This window comes from Trichoderma breve, chromosome 1 (genome assembly GCF_028502605.1).
Source record: "Trichoderma breve strain T069 chromosome 1, whole genome shotgun sequence".
NCBI lineage: Eukaryota > Fungi > Ascomycota > Sordariomycetes > Hypocreales > Hypocreaceae > Trichoderma > Trichoderma breve.
This window is the reverse complement of record NC_079232.1, coordinates 582,760-599,339: the sequence shown is the minus strand read 5'-3', so window position 1 is coordinate 599,339 and position 16,580 is coordinate 582,760. Positions and strand designations below refer to the sequence as shown.

The following is a 16,580-nucleotide window of genomic DNA, read 5'->3' as shown; positions in this document are numbered from 1 at the left end:
GGGATTTTATGTTGCAGTGCTGGGAAAATATGCGAGACATAAATGGTGTTTGACTGACACGAACTGCTGGCGGGAGATTTGGAGGCTACTAGTCCCAATATGGCCTAGTCGGATTGAATCGCTGAACTAAGCAACGGAGCTCTCCATCACGTGACATCCCGCAACTCTACGCGTGCCTCGTCATGGCAAGTTGGGCTTTTATCGGCATCATCAAACGCATCTTTCACAGAATCGCTGCTTCACTTTCGCCTCACTTTCGCTTCATCTCAGCCCACTGCGAAAATGGCGTCTCCTCCCTATGCCACGTCGCCATCGGCCATGTCGCCTCCTTATCCGTCCCCGGTGCAGATTCCCAGCAAGAAACGAGCGTCGACGATGGACATGAACATGCCGTCTAGCAAGCGCAGAAAGAGCTCCGTCATCTCACAGCCACCTATTCACCCCCTGCGGCAGACGTCGTTCCCACCAGAAGCAGGCTCGCCGTATCCCAGATCTCCATCGGTCGATGCCACGTCCCACGTCAGCGGCAGCGTGGTGAGCGCGACGACGAGCGGTGCCCCCAGGAAAAAGCGCGGTCGGAAAGCGAAGAACGCCAAGGGGGACGACGCTGCGGAGAAGACGCCGAGCTTGGTCGGGGGAAAAGCGGCGACGACGGCGAGCGGACAGGGCGGCGACAAGGAGCTGGAGGACGATGAGGATGACGACAAGGCCGAGATGGCGCTGGAGGATGCGGTTGCGCGGACACAGGAGCAGAAGCAAGAGGAAATAAGATTGAGGGCTATGCTCGTGGAGGCGTTTGATCCGCTGCAGTACGATCGGTATGAGTTTTGGCGAGCGGCCAAGTTGTCAGATGCGGTTGTCAAGAGGGTAGGTTCTTTCCCTCTTCCACTCTGTGGACAAGTCAATGCATGTTTCTAACAAACCAAAACAGGTGGTCAATGCAACCGTCTCGCAATCAGTCCCCCAGATGGTGGCAACCGCTGTCAAAGCGGTAGCGAAGCTCTTTGCCGGAGAAATCATCGAGGGAGCACGAAACGTGCAAGCCGAATGGATTCTCGCCGGGGAGAAGCAGAGTGACGAGCCAACACCGCCGCCATCGACAGACGAAGCCGAAAACGACGAAGAGCCTGATCTTTGCAGAGGCCCACTCCGACCCGACCACTTGCGAGAGGCCTGGAGGCGTTACAAACTGTGCCACGAAAGCCGAGGTGTAGGAGTGCAGCAATTGTGGCACGCCCAGCAGGGAACCGGGGTGGAGAGATTTTCAACGAGGACGCGGAATAGGCTGTTTCGGTGACAAGCTAGCGGCTCATTTTTTACTTTTTACTTTTTTTCTTTTCTTTTTTTCTGGAACGGCGTGGTGGAGTTGGGAAAAGCGAGGCCAATGGATGATTTTTCTTTTTCTTTTCGTTTAGTCGTGTTTTTTTCTTAACCGATTTAGTTTTTTTTTTATTATAATGAAGCGGCATGGAGACAATTGCCCACGAAACTTGGAGGGGGAAAGGATGGGTGGATGGATGGGTGGATGGATGGATGAATGAAGAGGTTGGAGCAGCAAGGAACAAGACATGACAATATACACATGGCTCACTCAATGGCTGGTGTCACAACTGCTCTACATACACTCCAGCCTTGAAGATACAGCCTATTACCGATGATCCATTACCGCTCTCAACATTGAAAAATAACCCGATTGCAGCAAAAAAGAATGACACGCAGCTAGTCTGCAGACTTTATTGCCCGTTTGGTCGCAGCGGCTCCGTAACTGGGTCCCACGGTGGTGGAGCTGCCACTTAGTAGTGACAGATTTTTTTTTTCTCGGTGTCGTTGCTCGTGCAGTGCAGAGACGATGCAAATATCAGTGTGTAATAAGAGAAGAGGCGCGCACGCGACTGCTGACAAAAATCTTTCCTCTGGCTCAACCGTCCTTCTTCTTTCTTCTCTAACTCGGACCCGCCACCAGGTCACTGTGAGAATTGATTTTGCATTGATCCTGTCCATTTCCTCTTTCTATTTTTCCTTTTTTTCTTTTACTTTTCTTTTTCTCTCTTCTCGTTTTCCTCAGAATTGACTGTCATCATGCCTAGAGCCAAGGTAAGTAGTTGTCTTCTTTTACACTGGCTGACAACCGCCTGCCCCCCCACGCCCGCCTGTTTTTGGCAGCATGTCACCAAATTTTCACCAATTGCATTTTCCCACATTCTTGCGTCCTTTTTGCCTACAAACTCACCAATTAACCTCCGTCATGTAGCAGGAACCCGACAGCTCAGCAAAGTCCAGTGCTGCAGCCATCCGCATCCGAGAAAACCAGCGTCGGTCGCGGGCTCGCCGGAAGGAATACGTCGAGGGCATGCAGAGGAAGCTGCAGGACTTTGAGACGAAGGGCGTGGCTGCAACGCTCGAGATGCAGCAGGCGGCTCGTGAGGTGGCCATTGAGAACTCGCGGCTAAGACTGCTGCTCGCCCACAACGGTGTCACTGTCGACGCCGTGGAGAACTTTTTGTTGTCCTTCAAGGGCCAGGACGCCAATGAGGCCGAGCACTACGCTGCCAAGATTGCTACTGCTGAGTCTATTGCTGCCCTGGGACGCTCGTCGACCGTGGCGACGCTTTTCCCAGAGCATGCTCATGTCGACAAGCTGGCTGTTCTGGCCAGTGCCAGCATGCAGCAGAGCGCCTCTGGCCACGACTCTGACGGCACAATCACCTCGGACGACTCTACTGGCCCAGTGACACCAAGCTCAAGTAACCTCAACGCACCCTCACCTAGAGATGTCGACTTTGATGCTGCGCCGCAGACAATGTCTTGTGACGCTGCTGCCCACATCATTGCCCAGATGCAAGGTTGTGGGTTTCGAGAACCTTCCAAGGGAACCCTAGAGAACAACGGCCAGAACGATTACCTTATCCAAAACTCTGCGTTTCTAAAAATTCTCGAGGCTGCGTCCATCTTCAACTAGTCTCGGAGCCTGCCAGTGTATAACATTTTTTGACGCCGATTTCAGATTTTAGAGCAAGGCAAGCTGCCACGTGGTACTTTTGCAGTACTAGCCATGTCTTGTCGCTCTTTATGCTCTGCACAACGGCAGCCTCATGACATGATTGATGCTATTTGCCTGCGCTCTACAGAAATGGCGGGCGGCTTTAGGCATTGCTTGTCACCGTCGTATTCTACTCTTGAATACGGATATGACGGAAACAGCATCAAAGCTGTGAGGCATCAGAGCTGCGACTACCAAGCACCGGCTGGTATCGCCTTATGACGACGCAACGAATAAATGAGGTGCGAGTTGTATCTGAATCTGCTTCGCACGAGCAACAAAACGCAGGAGACACAACTTTGGAGAATTGCAGTTCACATTGCCAACTCCCTATGGAAGAGCACTTGACACGCAAATGGATTCCCAAAAGAAATGTCTTGTCTGCCACATGCCAAATCGAATTGATTTATCCAAGAAAAAAAGGAAAGGAAAAGCATGGCGAATTTGAGAGAGGCATTTTTTGCCCCAGTCGCCCAATCACATTATGTTTTCGTGGCATCGACAGTACAGCCTTGATTTTTATGACATTTGACAACAACAAAAGTGCTTTTTGTTTTATCGACACAGCTTAATCGCCATTTAATGGAATGGCACCAGAAAAGTTCAGCATGTAGTTTTACATTTTGCAAAAAGATTGCGGGCCTGGGCATATATGCCTGAGTATGGTTATATATCAGTCATGGCCTGGTGGCAGTTTTGCCCAGGGAATGGCCGTGCATACATTTATGCACATTGGTTGAGATCTATGAGGAGGACATGGCACGCCTGATGTTTGCTCATCGTAAGCATTGGGGGAAGAAAGGAAAGGCATGCCGAGCCAAAAAGCATTTAGAGAGGAAAAGCAAGCAAGCTTGATCCTCTATACGCATCTATTTCCGATTTATTCGATTGAAGAATAGATGTTGATGATGATGGCCATGTATTTGACCAAGTCACTCAGCGGGCCCCTTTGAGAATCACTGCGTTGTTTTCCTGTGTTTAAACGCGCGATTTTTCATGTTTAAGCACCGCATACATCATGCAATAGATGGCATAGACTTCATAGATCAAGAGACTTGATGTTTCCAGCCCCTCTAGAAGAGGCTGTAATAATGGAGAATATGCAAGGTTACATCAGAATTTGTGTGTGAGCATTCTGAACAGGTATATATTTGAGTGCGACCAGGCTTGCAATAAGTGGGTTAGAGTACATAGCGTCCTCTGCGGGCACACACACTTCTTTTTCACAGCAACTTCAACCCCCCTCGAGGTCTTAAGCTGTTGGTACAGACGGACCAATGCCGGGAGCTTTCCTGATCGTGCAATTTCACAGCAATTTTAACCTCCATCAAGGCCTCTTGACCTGCGAAGCGATATATCTGATAAGCCTTCCCCATTTCATATATACATGTACATGATGCATGCAGGTAATTCACAGCAACTTTAACCTCCCAAGACCCTAAAGAGGATCTGAAGATGCAGATTGCCGTTGGGTTATCATAAAAAAAAAAGCTCCTCGTGTGTCACACCCAAGAGAGTACATGGGTCATTTAACATGAATACTCTCTAATAATAGTACTTAATATTTTCATTCTTATTTTATCCACCTCACTCTCAATCGTCATAGCCAAGAGCATTAGACAGATGATCGAAACTGCATAGGTACTCAAAGAAAGCCATGGAACTTCTTATGCTATCAAGTGCTTAGGCTTTGCTCTGGAGAATGTCAAAGGCAATATTTGCATCGCCGCCAAACTCATTCTCAACCAGACGGTGTGACAATATCCCCAATCGTTCCAACAAACCCGCATCTCTTAGGTTATGACCTGCAAATCTTGGTCGGAATCCAGCATCTTCAATCAGTTCACGAGCTGTATCCGTAGAGTCTGAATTGCCACCAATGAATAAAACTGGTGGTACACGGCCCGATGTCCATTTTGAGGCATCAAGGAGAGTTGCCCCAAAAGTATTGAACGCTTTGAAGACGATTGCCTCCGGGAATGCCTTCTGTACCTCCTCCGCAGTAGATGTTCTTTGCATATACTCGATATCGTGGTAATGATTAAAGTTCTCATTCACGTTGAGAGGATTCATGGTGTCAATGACAATCTTTCCTGAAAGAGTAACTCCGGCTCGTTGAAGCTCTTGGAGGACATGGCCCAGTCGTGGAAAGTATACCGAAAAGACTACAACATCGCCAAAGTTGGCCGCTTCGACGAGTGAACCGTACTTGAACTTTTCCAATTCGGTTTCAGCTAGTCCTTTACTTGAGCCGAGTTCTTGGATGCGTGTACGAAGCTTTTCTGGAGACGTATCTTTGCTTAGCATGATGTCGTGGCCATGTCGAACCCAGGACGTTGCCAGGTTCCGCCCAATATTGCCTGCGTTGACAATGCCAATCTTCATCTTAAGAATATGATGTAAAATAGTAAGTAAAATAGTAAAATGAATGCTACTTCTTCTTTGTTAAGCATATATCCGGATGGGCACTTATAAGGAACTTAGTGCAGCCGCGCGCTGTTGATAAGGGATCGACAAAGCTTCCGCGGAGGCTCTTTACATCAGCCGCTTTGTAATTCACTTGATAATAAAGCTTTACTCTGAATTTATTTATTATTAATGACCTGAGCGAATTGTATATCTCAATTTGGTGCGTACCTGCTTCTTGTAGTTTTTGAGTTCCGCGGAACTGATTGATTACCAATTTCAGGATGCACTACTCCGATCGAAGCTGGTGTATGGAGGTCCGGCACGTCATGGCGCCACCTATCAAATGAAATAAAGACAACGAGTTTCACAAAGTGATATGCAGTGGACTTTAAAACGCGAGATTGTGTCTCAGTATATAACAGCAGCTTGTGAGTTACTGCTTCAATAAGCCTTTGTAATATCCCCGCTGTTAATTATATCTTTTGTATCAGTAATACTCTATCCCAAACAGATCAAAGACTAATTAACAACAGACTGCCAAAATGCCAGAACCACTTCGCATCGTAGTGGTTGTTGGAGCCACTGGCAATCAAGGCGCTGGCGTAGTTCGCGCACTGTTGGCCTCGGAGACAGCAGATGGGAATCCATGGTTCGTCCGTGCCATGACGCGAGATCCCAATTCGGCGAAAGCAAAGCGCTTTTTGGCTGATAACCAGACGGCTGACAGCCGTCTTGCCGTTGTCGCTGGACATGTATATGACAAGAGCTCTCTCCAGGATGCATTTGCCGGCGCCTATGGCGTCTTCGGTCTCACGTCCGAAGCATACCCTGGCAGAGTCCTGGAGAGAGAAGAAGAGATGCAGCATGAAATTGAAGCAGGGCGAAACATAATCCTGGCAGCCAAGGCATGTGGCATCAAGCACTTCGTCTTCAGCAGCTTGCCTGATATGGTCAAGACAACAAGAGGACAGTTTCCAAAGATCCACCATATGAACAACAAGCATGTGATAGAGCAGATTGCTAGGGAAGAGCTCGATGGAGTTACCTTTATTATTCCAGGTTCGTCTCCTGATAATGTAATCTGGTATTATTGTACAATCTTTTGAATTGACAGCAGTCTCGTCCTGTAGGGTTCTTTTACACAAATCTGAAACGGCCTCAATATTGTCAACGGAGAGGTAAGTGTATCCTTCTCTTGCCTAACAAGTACTGTATGACAAAAAGAGACTAACTTCATGATTTCCACAGAAGATAGAGTGGTCCGCTTCTGTTACCCAATTCCAGGCCACCAAGCTGCGCAATGGACCGACCCAACCCATGATGTTGGCATATTTGCTGCAAGTAAGTCCTATCCTGCCACTACCAGCATACACTCGAGCGACTCATAGATTAATCTTTTATAAAGGAATATTTGACATGGGACTTGAGAAGACCCACGGAAAGACGTATCTTGCGATGAGCCCTCCAATTACGGCCGACGATATGGCCAAGGCCTTTACGCGTGTCACAGGCCAGCCCGCAGTTCACGAATCCATTTCTGCTGAAGAATTCGCAGAGTTTGCAGTTCCCTTAGTCGGGCCAGCATTCAGAGAGGATGCCAAGCAGATGATGGAATGGGCCGCTGTGATGCCAAGTGATAAAATTTGTTTTGGGGCTATGGACGCGAATCAGGACGATTCTTTCGAGGTGCTGGGCTTGAAAGCAAGTTCTTTTGAAGAATGGCTTCATCGAAGTGGGTGGATGGGACCTGCCTGAGGACATAATAATACCATGAGACTGTGGTGTTCAATAGGATTGTATGGTGCGTACTTCGCTCTACTATATATAGGTCTTGAGATTGGCTTAAGGGTAATGTGAACGGAAGCAATTACGACAAGGCCGAATTGTATGACAAAAAGGATAGTAGTCTTTGATATAATATTAACAAGTGCCGTAGTTCCTAAGTAGGTTGCGTGTTGGATTGTCATTCAAAGATGTTTCGAACAGTTCAATGGCATATGATATCCGTTCATGACCCGATGTAACGCCACAACAGCATTGGTATGTCCAACTGAAGATACTAACTCATACACAATACTAAAGAAGGATACGGGGACAGACCCCAAAGATAGGTGCAGCACGCTTGCGCTCAACCCTTTGAACAATATCTACGCAAATATCCCGAAGTATGCGGACATCTTCTCTTTGCGTTTCCTCCGCACCAGCTTTCAGCCACTGCAAGGCCTTATCAACAAGTTGGCTATCTAGCTGTATCCGATGATGAAGGAGATTGCGTAGATTGTTGGTTACTAAAACCATCATGGATGATACGTAAGGACAAGAGACGATCATGATAGTAACCATTAGCAAAAGCATCTATTCGATATTGTTGGGGGTCCACTTACCAGCGAAACCAGATCTCCGCTGACCACGCCCGCTCAAACAAAATCATAAAGTCTCGCGCTTGGTGAACCAGCATTGCCCATCCAATGGGAAGCTGCAGTTTTCCCGTACCTCCTCTCACGATGTCGTGCACACCCCTCACCCACTCATCGTTCCAGGCATGAGCTCTATTAATAAGAGTCATACAACGAAGGCTGATAGAATGCAGAACACAATATAAGCCAAGACTTGTTGAGTCGTTTGCTATCGAAGTGATGACGGCGGCGGCGCCAAACTCAGATGGTATCTCGGCTTGCCATTTCTCGAGGGCTTCGAGTACGCTATTGGCTGCAGCAAGTCGCTCCTCTGGACTGCGTTTCGCTGCCCTTGTTGAGAAGATGCAGTCATATACACCACCCTCGATGTTAGCTAACTGCACACGCGCTAGGAAGTAGTTCATTCGGGCATTTCCATCGGCGGTAGCTATTACTCCAGGAGCATCACCATCACCCTCATCATCCGCAGGTAGGGAATGTGGCAAGTCTAGATCAATGTCATCGTCAAGCTGAATAGATGGTTGTTGTGCGCGCAGACTTAAGTCCTTGTCCAAAATATACACTAGCCAGAAGACGTGAGTATGTTGCCTCCTTTCTTCAGAGTCTAGGTGTGCTGATGTGATCCGATTTTGAAGACCCATTTTGTGTGCTAGGCGGATTGTCGCTGCTATCAAGATCAGAGCCTGAGTTGGATCGTGGGCGCTCTGGAGGACCATCACCATGCCCACTAGCGTCTGTATGTTTAAGAGTCGAGTTTCGCTCAGCATTACATCTGAGATGACTGATTGTGCTCTGTTTAGATATTCGGTGGTATGATCCGCCCGAGCTCCTGCATCATCAGTACCATCTGGTGGCGAGATTTGCTGACAAGTCAAGGCCAGAACTACATTGATAGCAGCCCACGCTACTGGATCCCGTTGTCGTGGTGTGCGGGAATAGCATTCTCCAACCAGGCGCAAGAATGTACCACCGTGAAATAATGGAAGTACTGAGTTTAGTTTGTTGAGAAACATTTCGATCATGGGCAAAGCTTGTTGAAGGGGAGGAAGAATCATGGAGCTGTTTGCATTGTTATGGCTTCCCGCAGATTGGTGACTATTGTTTTGAATAGGATTCTGTATCTAGGTCATATATTGTAAGTAATGTCCCGACATTTGACAGGGCGAGCAGATATACCAGTTGAGTCTCCAATTCCTGTACCCGCGCTCGTAGGTTCTGGACTTCATTTACCCTCGTTGTATCATTGCCACCATTATGCCGAGTCTTAGGTCTTGACCTGCGGCTTTGAGCTGTATGGGTGCATTCTCTTGCATAAATTATACAGTTAGAACAGCGAGGTTCCTGTCCATTGCATTTGAGTTTACGAGTGTAGCATAAATCGCAGGCCTGTCCGCCGCTAGGATCAGTGATTGCGTTCTTTCAGAGATTGGATAGAGTACCACCTTTCTGGGTCGATGATCAATTTCCATTGTAGCTTTGACATCCATGGAACTCATATGTCAAGTTAATGTTACCATTGAGTCGAATATTTGATTCCCCGAGACTAATATGTTAGTACTATGACCAAGATGCTTCCGCGGAAGCTCGCTGACAAAGCGGAATCCGCCCGAATTTATCAGCCAACTTTTAAAGTTATGTGGACTCACCAAAATCTTGAGATGCTTAAAAAGTGGTCCTGTGATGGTGAAACATGGTAACAATCGATATTAGTTAGAGTACTTGAGTATACATGTACGTGATGATCTGGATGCGGCTTATACGGCTAAGTCTTCCGCGGACATGCTACGGTGGATGTGAAAGATGATAAGATTGGAAATCTCTGATTGAGTATGTTCTGTTCCATGGCTATTCTATTTCAAACACGCCAGAAGGGGCTTGGAATACGTTCCGAGCTTTGCTTCGGAGTTAGAAACTTGGCAATAAAAGCCTGGTATAAGATGTCCTCAATCATTCGAGCTGTCGAGTAAGAAACACTCCTATTTCTATATGCATCAAGCAGAAACCCCAGCGTCGTAACCACCCAGACCCGACTATCGCCCCATTATACACAAACTCAGATCACAATGCCCGATTACGTCTCCTTCACCAAGACATGGCACAATAAACCCTACGCGGCCATCGACCCAACCCGCCCTGAACTCAGCGCTGCAGGAGCCTTTGTCGTAGTCACAGGTGGAGGCACAGGCATTGGAAAAGCTATCGCTGTAGCTTTCGCACAAGCCGGTGCCAAAACTATCGCCATCCTCGGCAGACGCCTCGAGAAGCTGGAAGAAACGGCCACTGAGATCACAAGCAAGGCCAAGAATGCTGATTTTCAGGTGTTGTTCGAAAGCGTCGACTTGAGTAAACGTGCCGATGTTGACGCCGCAGCCACTGCTTTGGTGAAAAATGCCAACGGTGCCAAGATCAACATCTTCATCAATTCCGCGGGAGTCATGCCCGAAGTCGGGTCTGTAGAGGGATATGATGAAGCGGCGCTGCGTCACGGGTTCGAGCTCGGCGTCATCGCCCCTTTCAACGCGATTCAGTCCTTTGCACCCTTACTGGCAACTGACGCGCATGTCTACAATGTCTCTTCAGGGTTGGCCCACATCAAACCTGTGCCGGGTATTTGGGTATACTCTGCTCTTAAGGCTGCTACTACCAAGATGTTCGATTATTTGCAGGAAGAGCACCCTGGGTGGCACGTTATTCAGATTCAACCTGGAGTCATTTCGACGGGTTTCAACTCCCATCTCGGCGTGGTTTCGGAGGATGAGCGTAAGTGCATCCAAATGGTAAACTGGTCTTCCAAAACACTGACGAAGATGATACACTGTAGCTGAACTTGCTGGTCAATTCACGGTGTGGCTTGCGTCGCCAGAGGCCAAGTTCCTTAAGAGCAAGTTTGTCTGGGTCAATTGGGATGTTGATGAACTTAAAGCCCGAGCTGATGAGATTGAAAACTCTTGGCTCTTCAGAATTCTGCTCAATGGGGTCGAAATGTGACAACATGTTTATGACAAGTAGTAGCCACAAGCTAACTACGGCAAAGGTGGTCTTCTTTAGCTAAACTAAGAAAATACCAGATGTCTATCTCTAAAGAAAATATAAATTGCAATATGAAACATAAAAGTTGATTGCCAAAGTTCGAGATTGATGAAAGGGATGTTTGAGCGGCATAAACCCCTTGATGACGAGGATATCTAAGTATGTAATGGCTCGTTAAAGACCCGGGATATTACAATCCAATAGCTTCACAAGAATTTTGACATCTCCTAAAGCATTACACTAGCTATATAAGTGCATCTATCTATTATCTGCGTTATCCCAAACATGTAAAAGTATTTTTGTTTTATACATTGGAAAAAAGTGTTTATACTAGAACCTGGGTTCTGGGTCATATTCGATGGCTAGACATCAATTGCTTTGAAAAAGAGTATAATCCAAGGATGGGAAAAAGGGAGAAACCATTCTTGTCCCATGTTACTACATGAGACGAGACCATATAACTCACTAACTGCTTCTTCGTACTGTCTCGAACACACATCATTTCTCAATATGCACATGTGGTTAAGACAAAAGCTGCACTGCTTTAGCTGAAAGCGCCGTGGATTCACAGCAATTTTTGCTCCTCACAAGGTCTTGTTACCATAGACGTTCACCAGTAGCTTTCTGTAAACTAGCATTAGAGACTAATGCACAGCTGTGTCCAATCTGGTATTCGTTTCACAGCATCTTTGACCCCCTCATGACCTTGCAACCAAAGGCGTCTACCCAGTACATGTAGCTTCCGATAAGGGAGCCAGTGTGCACGTATACTTGTCCACACAGCTCCAGGAGGATATAAAATTGCTGTGAAGCATCCGGATGCGCTGTGAAGAAAGTCAGTCCTTCAGAAGGTTAAAGAAGGCGCGCACGACAAGGGAGGGGTCCGTGTTGGCGGACCCGGACTTCACAGCAATTTTAAACCCTCCCAAGGCCTTTCGCTTTGTGCATTTAGTCATCATCTGCGCTCCAACAGCCTTGGGAATTATACGACAGAAAAGTGAGCTATCTCGTCCTGGCTGTAAACCGAATGTTCAGTAATCCAGGCACGCTTTAAAAGGCCTCTGCGCCCGTTAACTGTAAGATTCACAAGCAATGTCAAGACGCGGTTCATCTTCTCTCCAGCTACCGTATTCAACTACCAGAAGTCGTGCAAGAGACTCTGCCCCATTGCCCGCCAGGCCCTTAGGCCGAATAAGGTAGGAATACCCGATCTGGAAACCTCGCAGCAATTTTGATTACGCCCAAGGCCTTACACCGGCTGTATAAGTGCATCGGCCCATCTACGTCTCTCTGAACCCTTAGAAGCAACCCTTCCATACGAGAGAGAATACTCGGACTCACGCAAGTATAACACATTTTCTTTCTCCAAAGAGGAACCTGTTTGCCCATCCTCCGCCCGCAGCGCCACATTAGTCATTTGGCGATTACTTCTCTCTGCCAGCTCAAACTCAACCGTCATCCACTCCAAACTTCCAATCACGTTGCTCCCAAACTAAACCACCCCTCCATTGGTTGTTGCTCCGTAACCGCCATCAACAGCCGAACCACCCGGACTCCATCCCGGAGAACCGCCTCAAAGACGATGGCCAAATCATCAGGCTACGGCAGCGGACATGTGTGTTGCCTCCATCCAGTGGTTGGTACCTTACTTCAGGGCTGCTCCCCAAACCATACGTGTACGAGCGATTTGCGTTCCACGTACCAAAGTGCGCTGTTGAAGAAACGCCACGGAGGACTCGCAACGAATCGAAGCGCATTGCCAGCCGTGAATCTATGGGGCGCCTTGCATTGAGTGCATGCTTGGGTTCGGCCTGCGGCTGGCGCCGGATCGTTTCTTTGTGCCCGAATCCGCTAACTCCGCCCTTCAAGTGACAACCGCCTAGTGTTGCTATTGGTATTGTATGGTGTAGCGCGGCGTTGCTTGTTGCCCATTGCTCCAGAAGTTGGGTAACTTTGCGCGTTAGTTTGGCATTGATGACCCGATGCCTGTGTTTTCAGTTGATGCCTCAAATTCACGCTCGAAAGTATATAGGCCACCCTTTTGCTCCTCGTTCTCCTCGTCTAACATTCCCATCTCATTCATAACAAGTCAAGTCATCCTATCCCATCCTATCTGCAACACACGTCAACAACAATAATGGCTTCAGTCAACCAATCAGCTCAGACCCTCAAGGCTCTTCACAAGCCTGGCTCGCCTCTCGTGCTCTCCAACATCTGGGACCTCTCATCTCTCAATGCCATTGTCTCTCTAAACTCAGGAGCCTCCAAGCCCGTCAAGGCATTGGCAACAGCATCATGGGCCATTGCTGCCAGTCTTGGCATTCAAGATGAAGAACTCACCATGGTGCAAAACCTCGAAGCCATCTCTCGAATTGCCCCCCTCGCAGAACAGGCGGGCCTTCCTCTTTCCGTCGATCTCCAGGACGGGTACGGGGATCTTATCACAGCTGTCGTCACCGCTGCCGTAGAATACGGCGCTGCTGGAGCCAACCTTGAAGATAGCATCCCTTCCGCTGGTTTCGGTAAGGGCATCTCCGGCTCCCTCTACAAGCTTGAGGACCAAGTTGCCCGGCTCAAGCGTGCTTTCGATGCCGCCAAAGACGCCGGTGCCCCCGATTTTGTCATCAACGCTCGATCTGATATTTTCCGTCTGGAATCTCCTGATCTGAGCCTCGAAGCTCGGGTAGCTGAGGCTGTCAAGCGTGGCAAGGCATATCTTGCAGCTGGTGCCACATCAGTTTTCTTCTTCGGTGGTCCCAATGGCTTGTCCAGCGAGACCATCAAGACACTTGTCAAGGAGTTAGATGGCAAGGTTGCCGTTATGTTGTCTGGACAGCCTGGCTCTCTCACCACAGCTGATCTGGCCAGCATTGGTGTTGCGAGAATCAGTGTTGGACCCAGCCTATACATCGCTGCGATGAACGCGGCCAAGGAAAAGGCACTGCAAATGTTTTCTGGTGGCGGCTTGGCATAAACCGTATATTGTACATATAACATGAATCAGTTCGGATGAGTAATTTAGACATTGGATGGATCAATTGTGTTTTTACAGATTGATATCATTATAACAGAAACAAAAATACATACTATATGAACTCAACATCTATGTACCTCGACTCAGCAACAACTCAAATGTGATAGACGCAGACAAACTCAAGTCTCTAGCCCAGGCTAATCCCGGACGGCTGTAGCCGTTTAGATCTACCCGTAGTGGAACAGAATAAGACCCAGCGCCTGACTCAAGGCCAGATGCTGCGCTGCAAGTTCGTGATCCAACTACGCTGTTAAAGGGTTTCTGATGACCCAACAAAAAGTGTCGCGTAGTGACCATTTTTGCAATGAGGAGATAAAAGACTTGGCACTCCTTTCCTGATCATGTAGCACATATTCGTTCGTTATCGCCGCGCTCATGATCCTTATTTCCGTACGTGAACATGGGACGACCAACAGCCAAACCGTGAATCTGACACATCATCTCCGGCAGATGGCATTCATCCTATTTTGCGCATATTCTATTATACACATAATCCTCGATCATCCACGGAGAAGCAACAATGTCAAGTAAATATACTCAAAGCCCTTACCAAAGCCAGTGGATCTGCCTTCGTATTCATTTCGCGTCAAAGAAACGCACATACATGCCCACATTTTGGCGGTATCGGGTATACGCAGTGCTTTTGCTTGTTTCCAGCGGCCCTTGCCGGGGCTATTTTCAAGCTTGTTCGATATAGGTCAGCACCAAGGTTAAAGGTAGCCGTCGATCCATTCTTAGACCTAGGGGACCCCAACACTTCTGCCGTCCTACTTATACGGGTAGAGTCTACGCGGTGATTGAGCTGACATGTCACTTTCTATCACTTCAGGAAATAGTTTACTGCTAATTCAGGACAGTCCTTCGCAAAAACCTACTTCAAGATTGAAACTGCAACGTGTAGATATGAAAACGTTGCCGCTGACGTTACAACGCACTACCAAGGCCGGGGACCAAATGCCGGTTTTCCTAGTCTGCGGAGCAAGCCGTCTCGTGTGCAAATAGTATCATTTCGCAACCAGCATCCCCGTCTCCGGATGACATCCGACGTACTCAAACAGCTGCTGCTCTGGCTTGACCACTAGCACCTCGTGAAATAGGCGGAGCGTAATGACATTGTTCAGCTGAGCCGCGTACTTGAGAAATCCACCAAAGATGGCCAGGTGTGTGGGATGCTCCCTGCTCCATTTCTCAAGAGAGGCAAGCTCGTCAAAAAACGCCAGCCCAAAGGTGCGGTCTTTGTCTGCACTTCTCGTGATGGGATCGATAATGTCCATGAAGCGGCAGCTATAACAGCCAACCTCGTCTCCGCGATCGCGGAGAAAGTTCATCCCTACCTCGAGCACAGGATGCATCGTCTTGACGTACAGCTTCCGCTCCTCAGGTGCCGTGTCGGCCCAGTCTTGGCCTGAGCGGATGATAGCCAGGTTCTTCTTGCCTGGGACTCGGATCCTCCGAGACAGATTTCCGTTTGGTGCCTGTTCTGTAGGGGCCTTGAGGAACTCCTCGCCTTTGAGGGCGTCTGTCTGCGCAGCTGCTAGACGATCTCGCATGCTTCCCCAGTAGACGTGCTCCTTGATAGGTCCGACGACTCCATCTCGCATTTCAGCTGCCCCCTCGGGAATCTCACCGCTGGAAAACACTGTCTCGAACCTGTCCATGGTTGGGAAGAAGACTTCGAGGAACCAGCCATTCTCTTGTTCCTGTGTATCAAGGCTTTCCCACCAGGACTGAAAGCCAGATTTTGTTGTCCATTTCTGATATACCTCTTCGCTTTTCCAATAAGCAAGAGCAGTGATATTGTAATAGCCCTTGGGGTCAGTCACAGCCGCCCATTCCGAAAATGCTGGCCCAATGACTTCCTCTCCATCTTCACCAGCAAATGTCAAAAATGAGTTCACCTTGGAAATGGCAGCCTCTTCTTTCCCCGTCTTGCTAGGGAACTGGGCACCAATAACGACCATTACCAAACTTGAGACATCCTTGGCGAACTGGGCGCTGTATGCAGGGAAAGGAGGCTCGTAGTTTGCAGGCGTAGAAGCTGGAATGGTTCGTTCAACCTGCAAATGCTCCGGGATTGCCGTAACGAGGGTCATCTTGATCGTCGTTTGATCGGTGATAGCGGTGGCTCGGCAACGTCAGCTTTTTGCGAAACGGAATTTCGTTCAGGAACAGTAATGACATAAGGTAGGTTGCAGAGCATGGCGGAGAAATGCAGAGGAAAAGGAGCATTGGGGAGTTTTATGAACAGCCGGATACCACTTTGGATCATTGAGTAACACATGTACTCGTACTACCCCGGACTAAACGCATCCCATGATCATGGTGAAGATGAACATGCTGTACAAATTCCTTCAATGGGATAAGCCAGCAGAAAAGGAGTTGTCCAGACCATGGCAAATAGTTGCCCATCTTGGCATGCATCATTAGATGCAGCAGATATGGGTCTTGGGGTTTCAATGCAGGCCTCTCCAACACTTAGTCTCTTTGGTTATCTATATCTCATTTAGGCATACGGGGCGTCGAGCATCAGGCATCTCTAGCTTTGAGGGCGTCGGTCGTGGCAAGCTGAGGCCCTTGCTGTTGGCACCCATCCCTGCAGCAGCGTGCCATCGGCAATGGAGTTTCCAGGGAGGACTATTTTTTTCCTCTC

General features: G+C 48.3%; 8 protein-coding genes across 8 annotated transcripts; 5 read left to right on the top strand and 3 right to left on the bottom strand.

The window, feature by feature from the left end:
• Nucleotides 1–282: 282 nt before the first annotated feature.
• T069G_00214 (hTAFII28-like protein conserved region domain-containing protein) lies at nucleotides 283–1,297 on the top strand (the record flags this gene model as incomplete). Its single annotated transcript, XM_056167424.1, has 2 exons — nucleotides 283–867; nucleotides 932–1,297. 2 exons carry the CDS (start codon nucleotides 283–285, stop codon nucleotides 1,295–1,297), a joined length of 951 nt encoding a protein of 316 aa, XP_056032740.1.
• A 782-nt stretch (nucleotides 1,298–2,079) lies between these two features.
• On the top strand, nucleotides 2,080–2,959 carry T069G_00213 (uncharacterized protein; the record flags this gene model as incomplete). The annotated part of the gene is made up of 2 exons (XM_056167423.1): nucleotides 2,080–2,094; nucleotides 2,252–2,959. 2 exons carry the CDS (start codon nucleotides 2,080–2,082, stop codon nucleotides 2,957–2,959), a joined length of 723 nt encoding a protein of 240 aa, XP_056032739.1.
• Nucleotides 2,960–4,723: 1,764 nt separating this feature from the next.
• On the bottom strand, nucleotides 4,724–5,425 carry T069G_00212 (NADP oxidoreductase coenzyme f420-dependent domain-containing protein; the record flags this gene model as incomplete). Its single annotated transcript, XM_056167422.1, has 1 exon — nucleotides 4,724–5,425. One exon carries the CDS (start codon nucleotides 5,423–5,425, stop codon nucleotides 4,724–4,726), a length of 702 nt encoding a protein of 233 aa, XP_056032738.1.
• Nucleotides 5,426–5,991: 566 nt separating this feature from the next.
• On the top strand, nucleotides 5,992–7,204 carry T069G_00211 (nmrA-like family domain-containing protein; the record flags this gene model as incomplete). The annotated part of the gene is made up of 4 exons (XM_056167421.1): nucleotides 5,992–6,508; nucleotides 6,580–6,627; nucleotides 6,698–6,790; nucleotides 6,855–7,204. The coding sequence occupies 4 exons, from the start codon at nucleotides 5,992–5,994 to the stop codon at nucleotides 7,202–7,204; spliced, it is 1,008 nt and encodes a 335-aa protein (XP_056032737.1).
• A 625-nt stretch (nucleotides 7,205–7,829) lies between these two features.
• T069G_00210 (fungal specific transcription factor domain-containing protein) lies at nucleotides 7,830–8,507 on the bottom strand (the record flags this gene model as incomplete). The annotated part of the gene is made up of 2 exons (XM_056167420.1): nucleotides 7,830–7,925; nucleotides 7,974–8,507. 2 exons carry the CDS (start codon nucleotides 8,505–8,507, stop codon nucleotides 7,830–7,832), a joined length of 630 nt encoding a protein of 209 aa, XP_056032736.1.
• A 1,422-nt stretch (nucleotides 8,508–9,929) lies between these two features.
• Nucleotides 9,930–10,854, top strand: T069G_00209 (short chain dehydrogenase domain-containing protein; the record flags this gene model as incomplete). Its single annotated transcript, XM_056167419.1, has 2 exons — nucleotides 9,930–10,626; nucleotides 10,688–10,854. 2 exons carry the CDS (start codon nucleotides 9,930–9,932, stop codon nucleotides 10,852–10,854), a joined length of 864 nt encoding a protein of 287 aa, XP_056032735.1.
• Nucleotides 10,855–13,033: 2,179 nt separating this feature from the next.
• On the top strand, nucleotides 13,034–13,870 carry T069G_00208 (phosphoenolpyruvate phosphomutase domain-containing protein; the record flags this gene model as incomplete). Its single annotated transcript, XM_056167418.1, has 1 exon — nucleotides 13,034–13,870. One exon carries the CDS (start codon nucleotides 13,034–13,036, stop codon nucleotides 13,868–13,870), a length of 837 nt encoding a protein of 278 aa, XP_056032734.1.
• A 1,064-nt stretch (nucleotides 13,871–14,934) lies between these two features.
• T069G_00207 (hem-containing dehydratase domain-containing protein) lies at nucleotides 14,935–16,023 on the bottom strand (the record flags this gene model as incomplete). Its single annotated transcript, XM_056167417.1, has 1 exon — nucleotides 14,935–16,023. The coding sequence occupies one exon, from the start codon at nucleotides 16,021–16,023 to the stop codon at nucleotides 14,935–14,937; it is 1,089 nt and encodes a 362-aa protein (XP_056032733.1).
• Nucleotides 16,024–16,580: the final 557 nt, after the last annotated feature.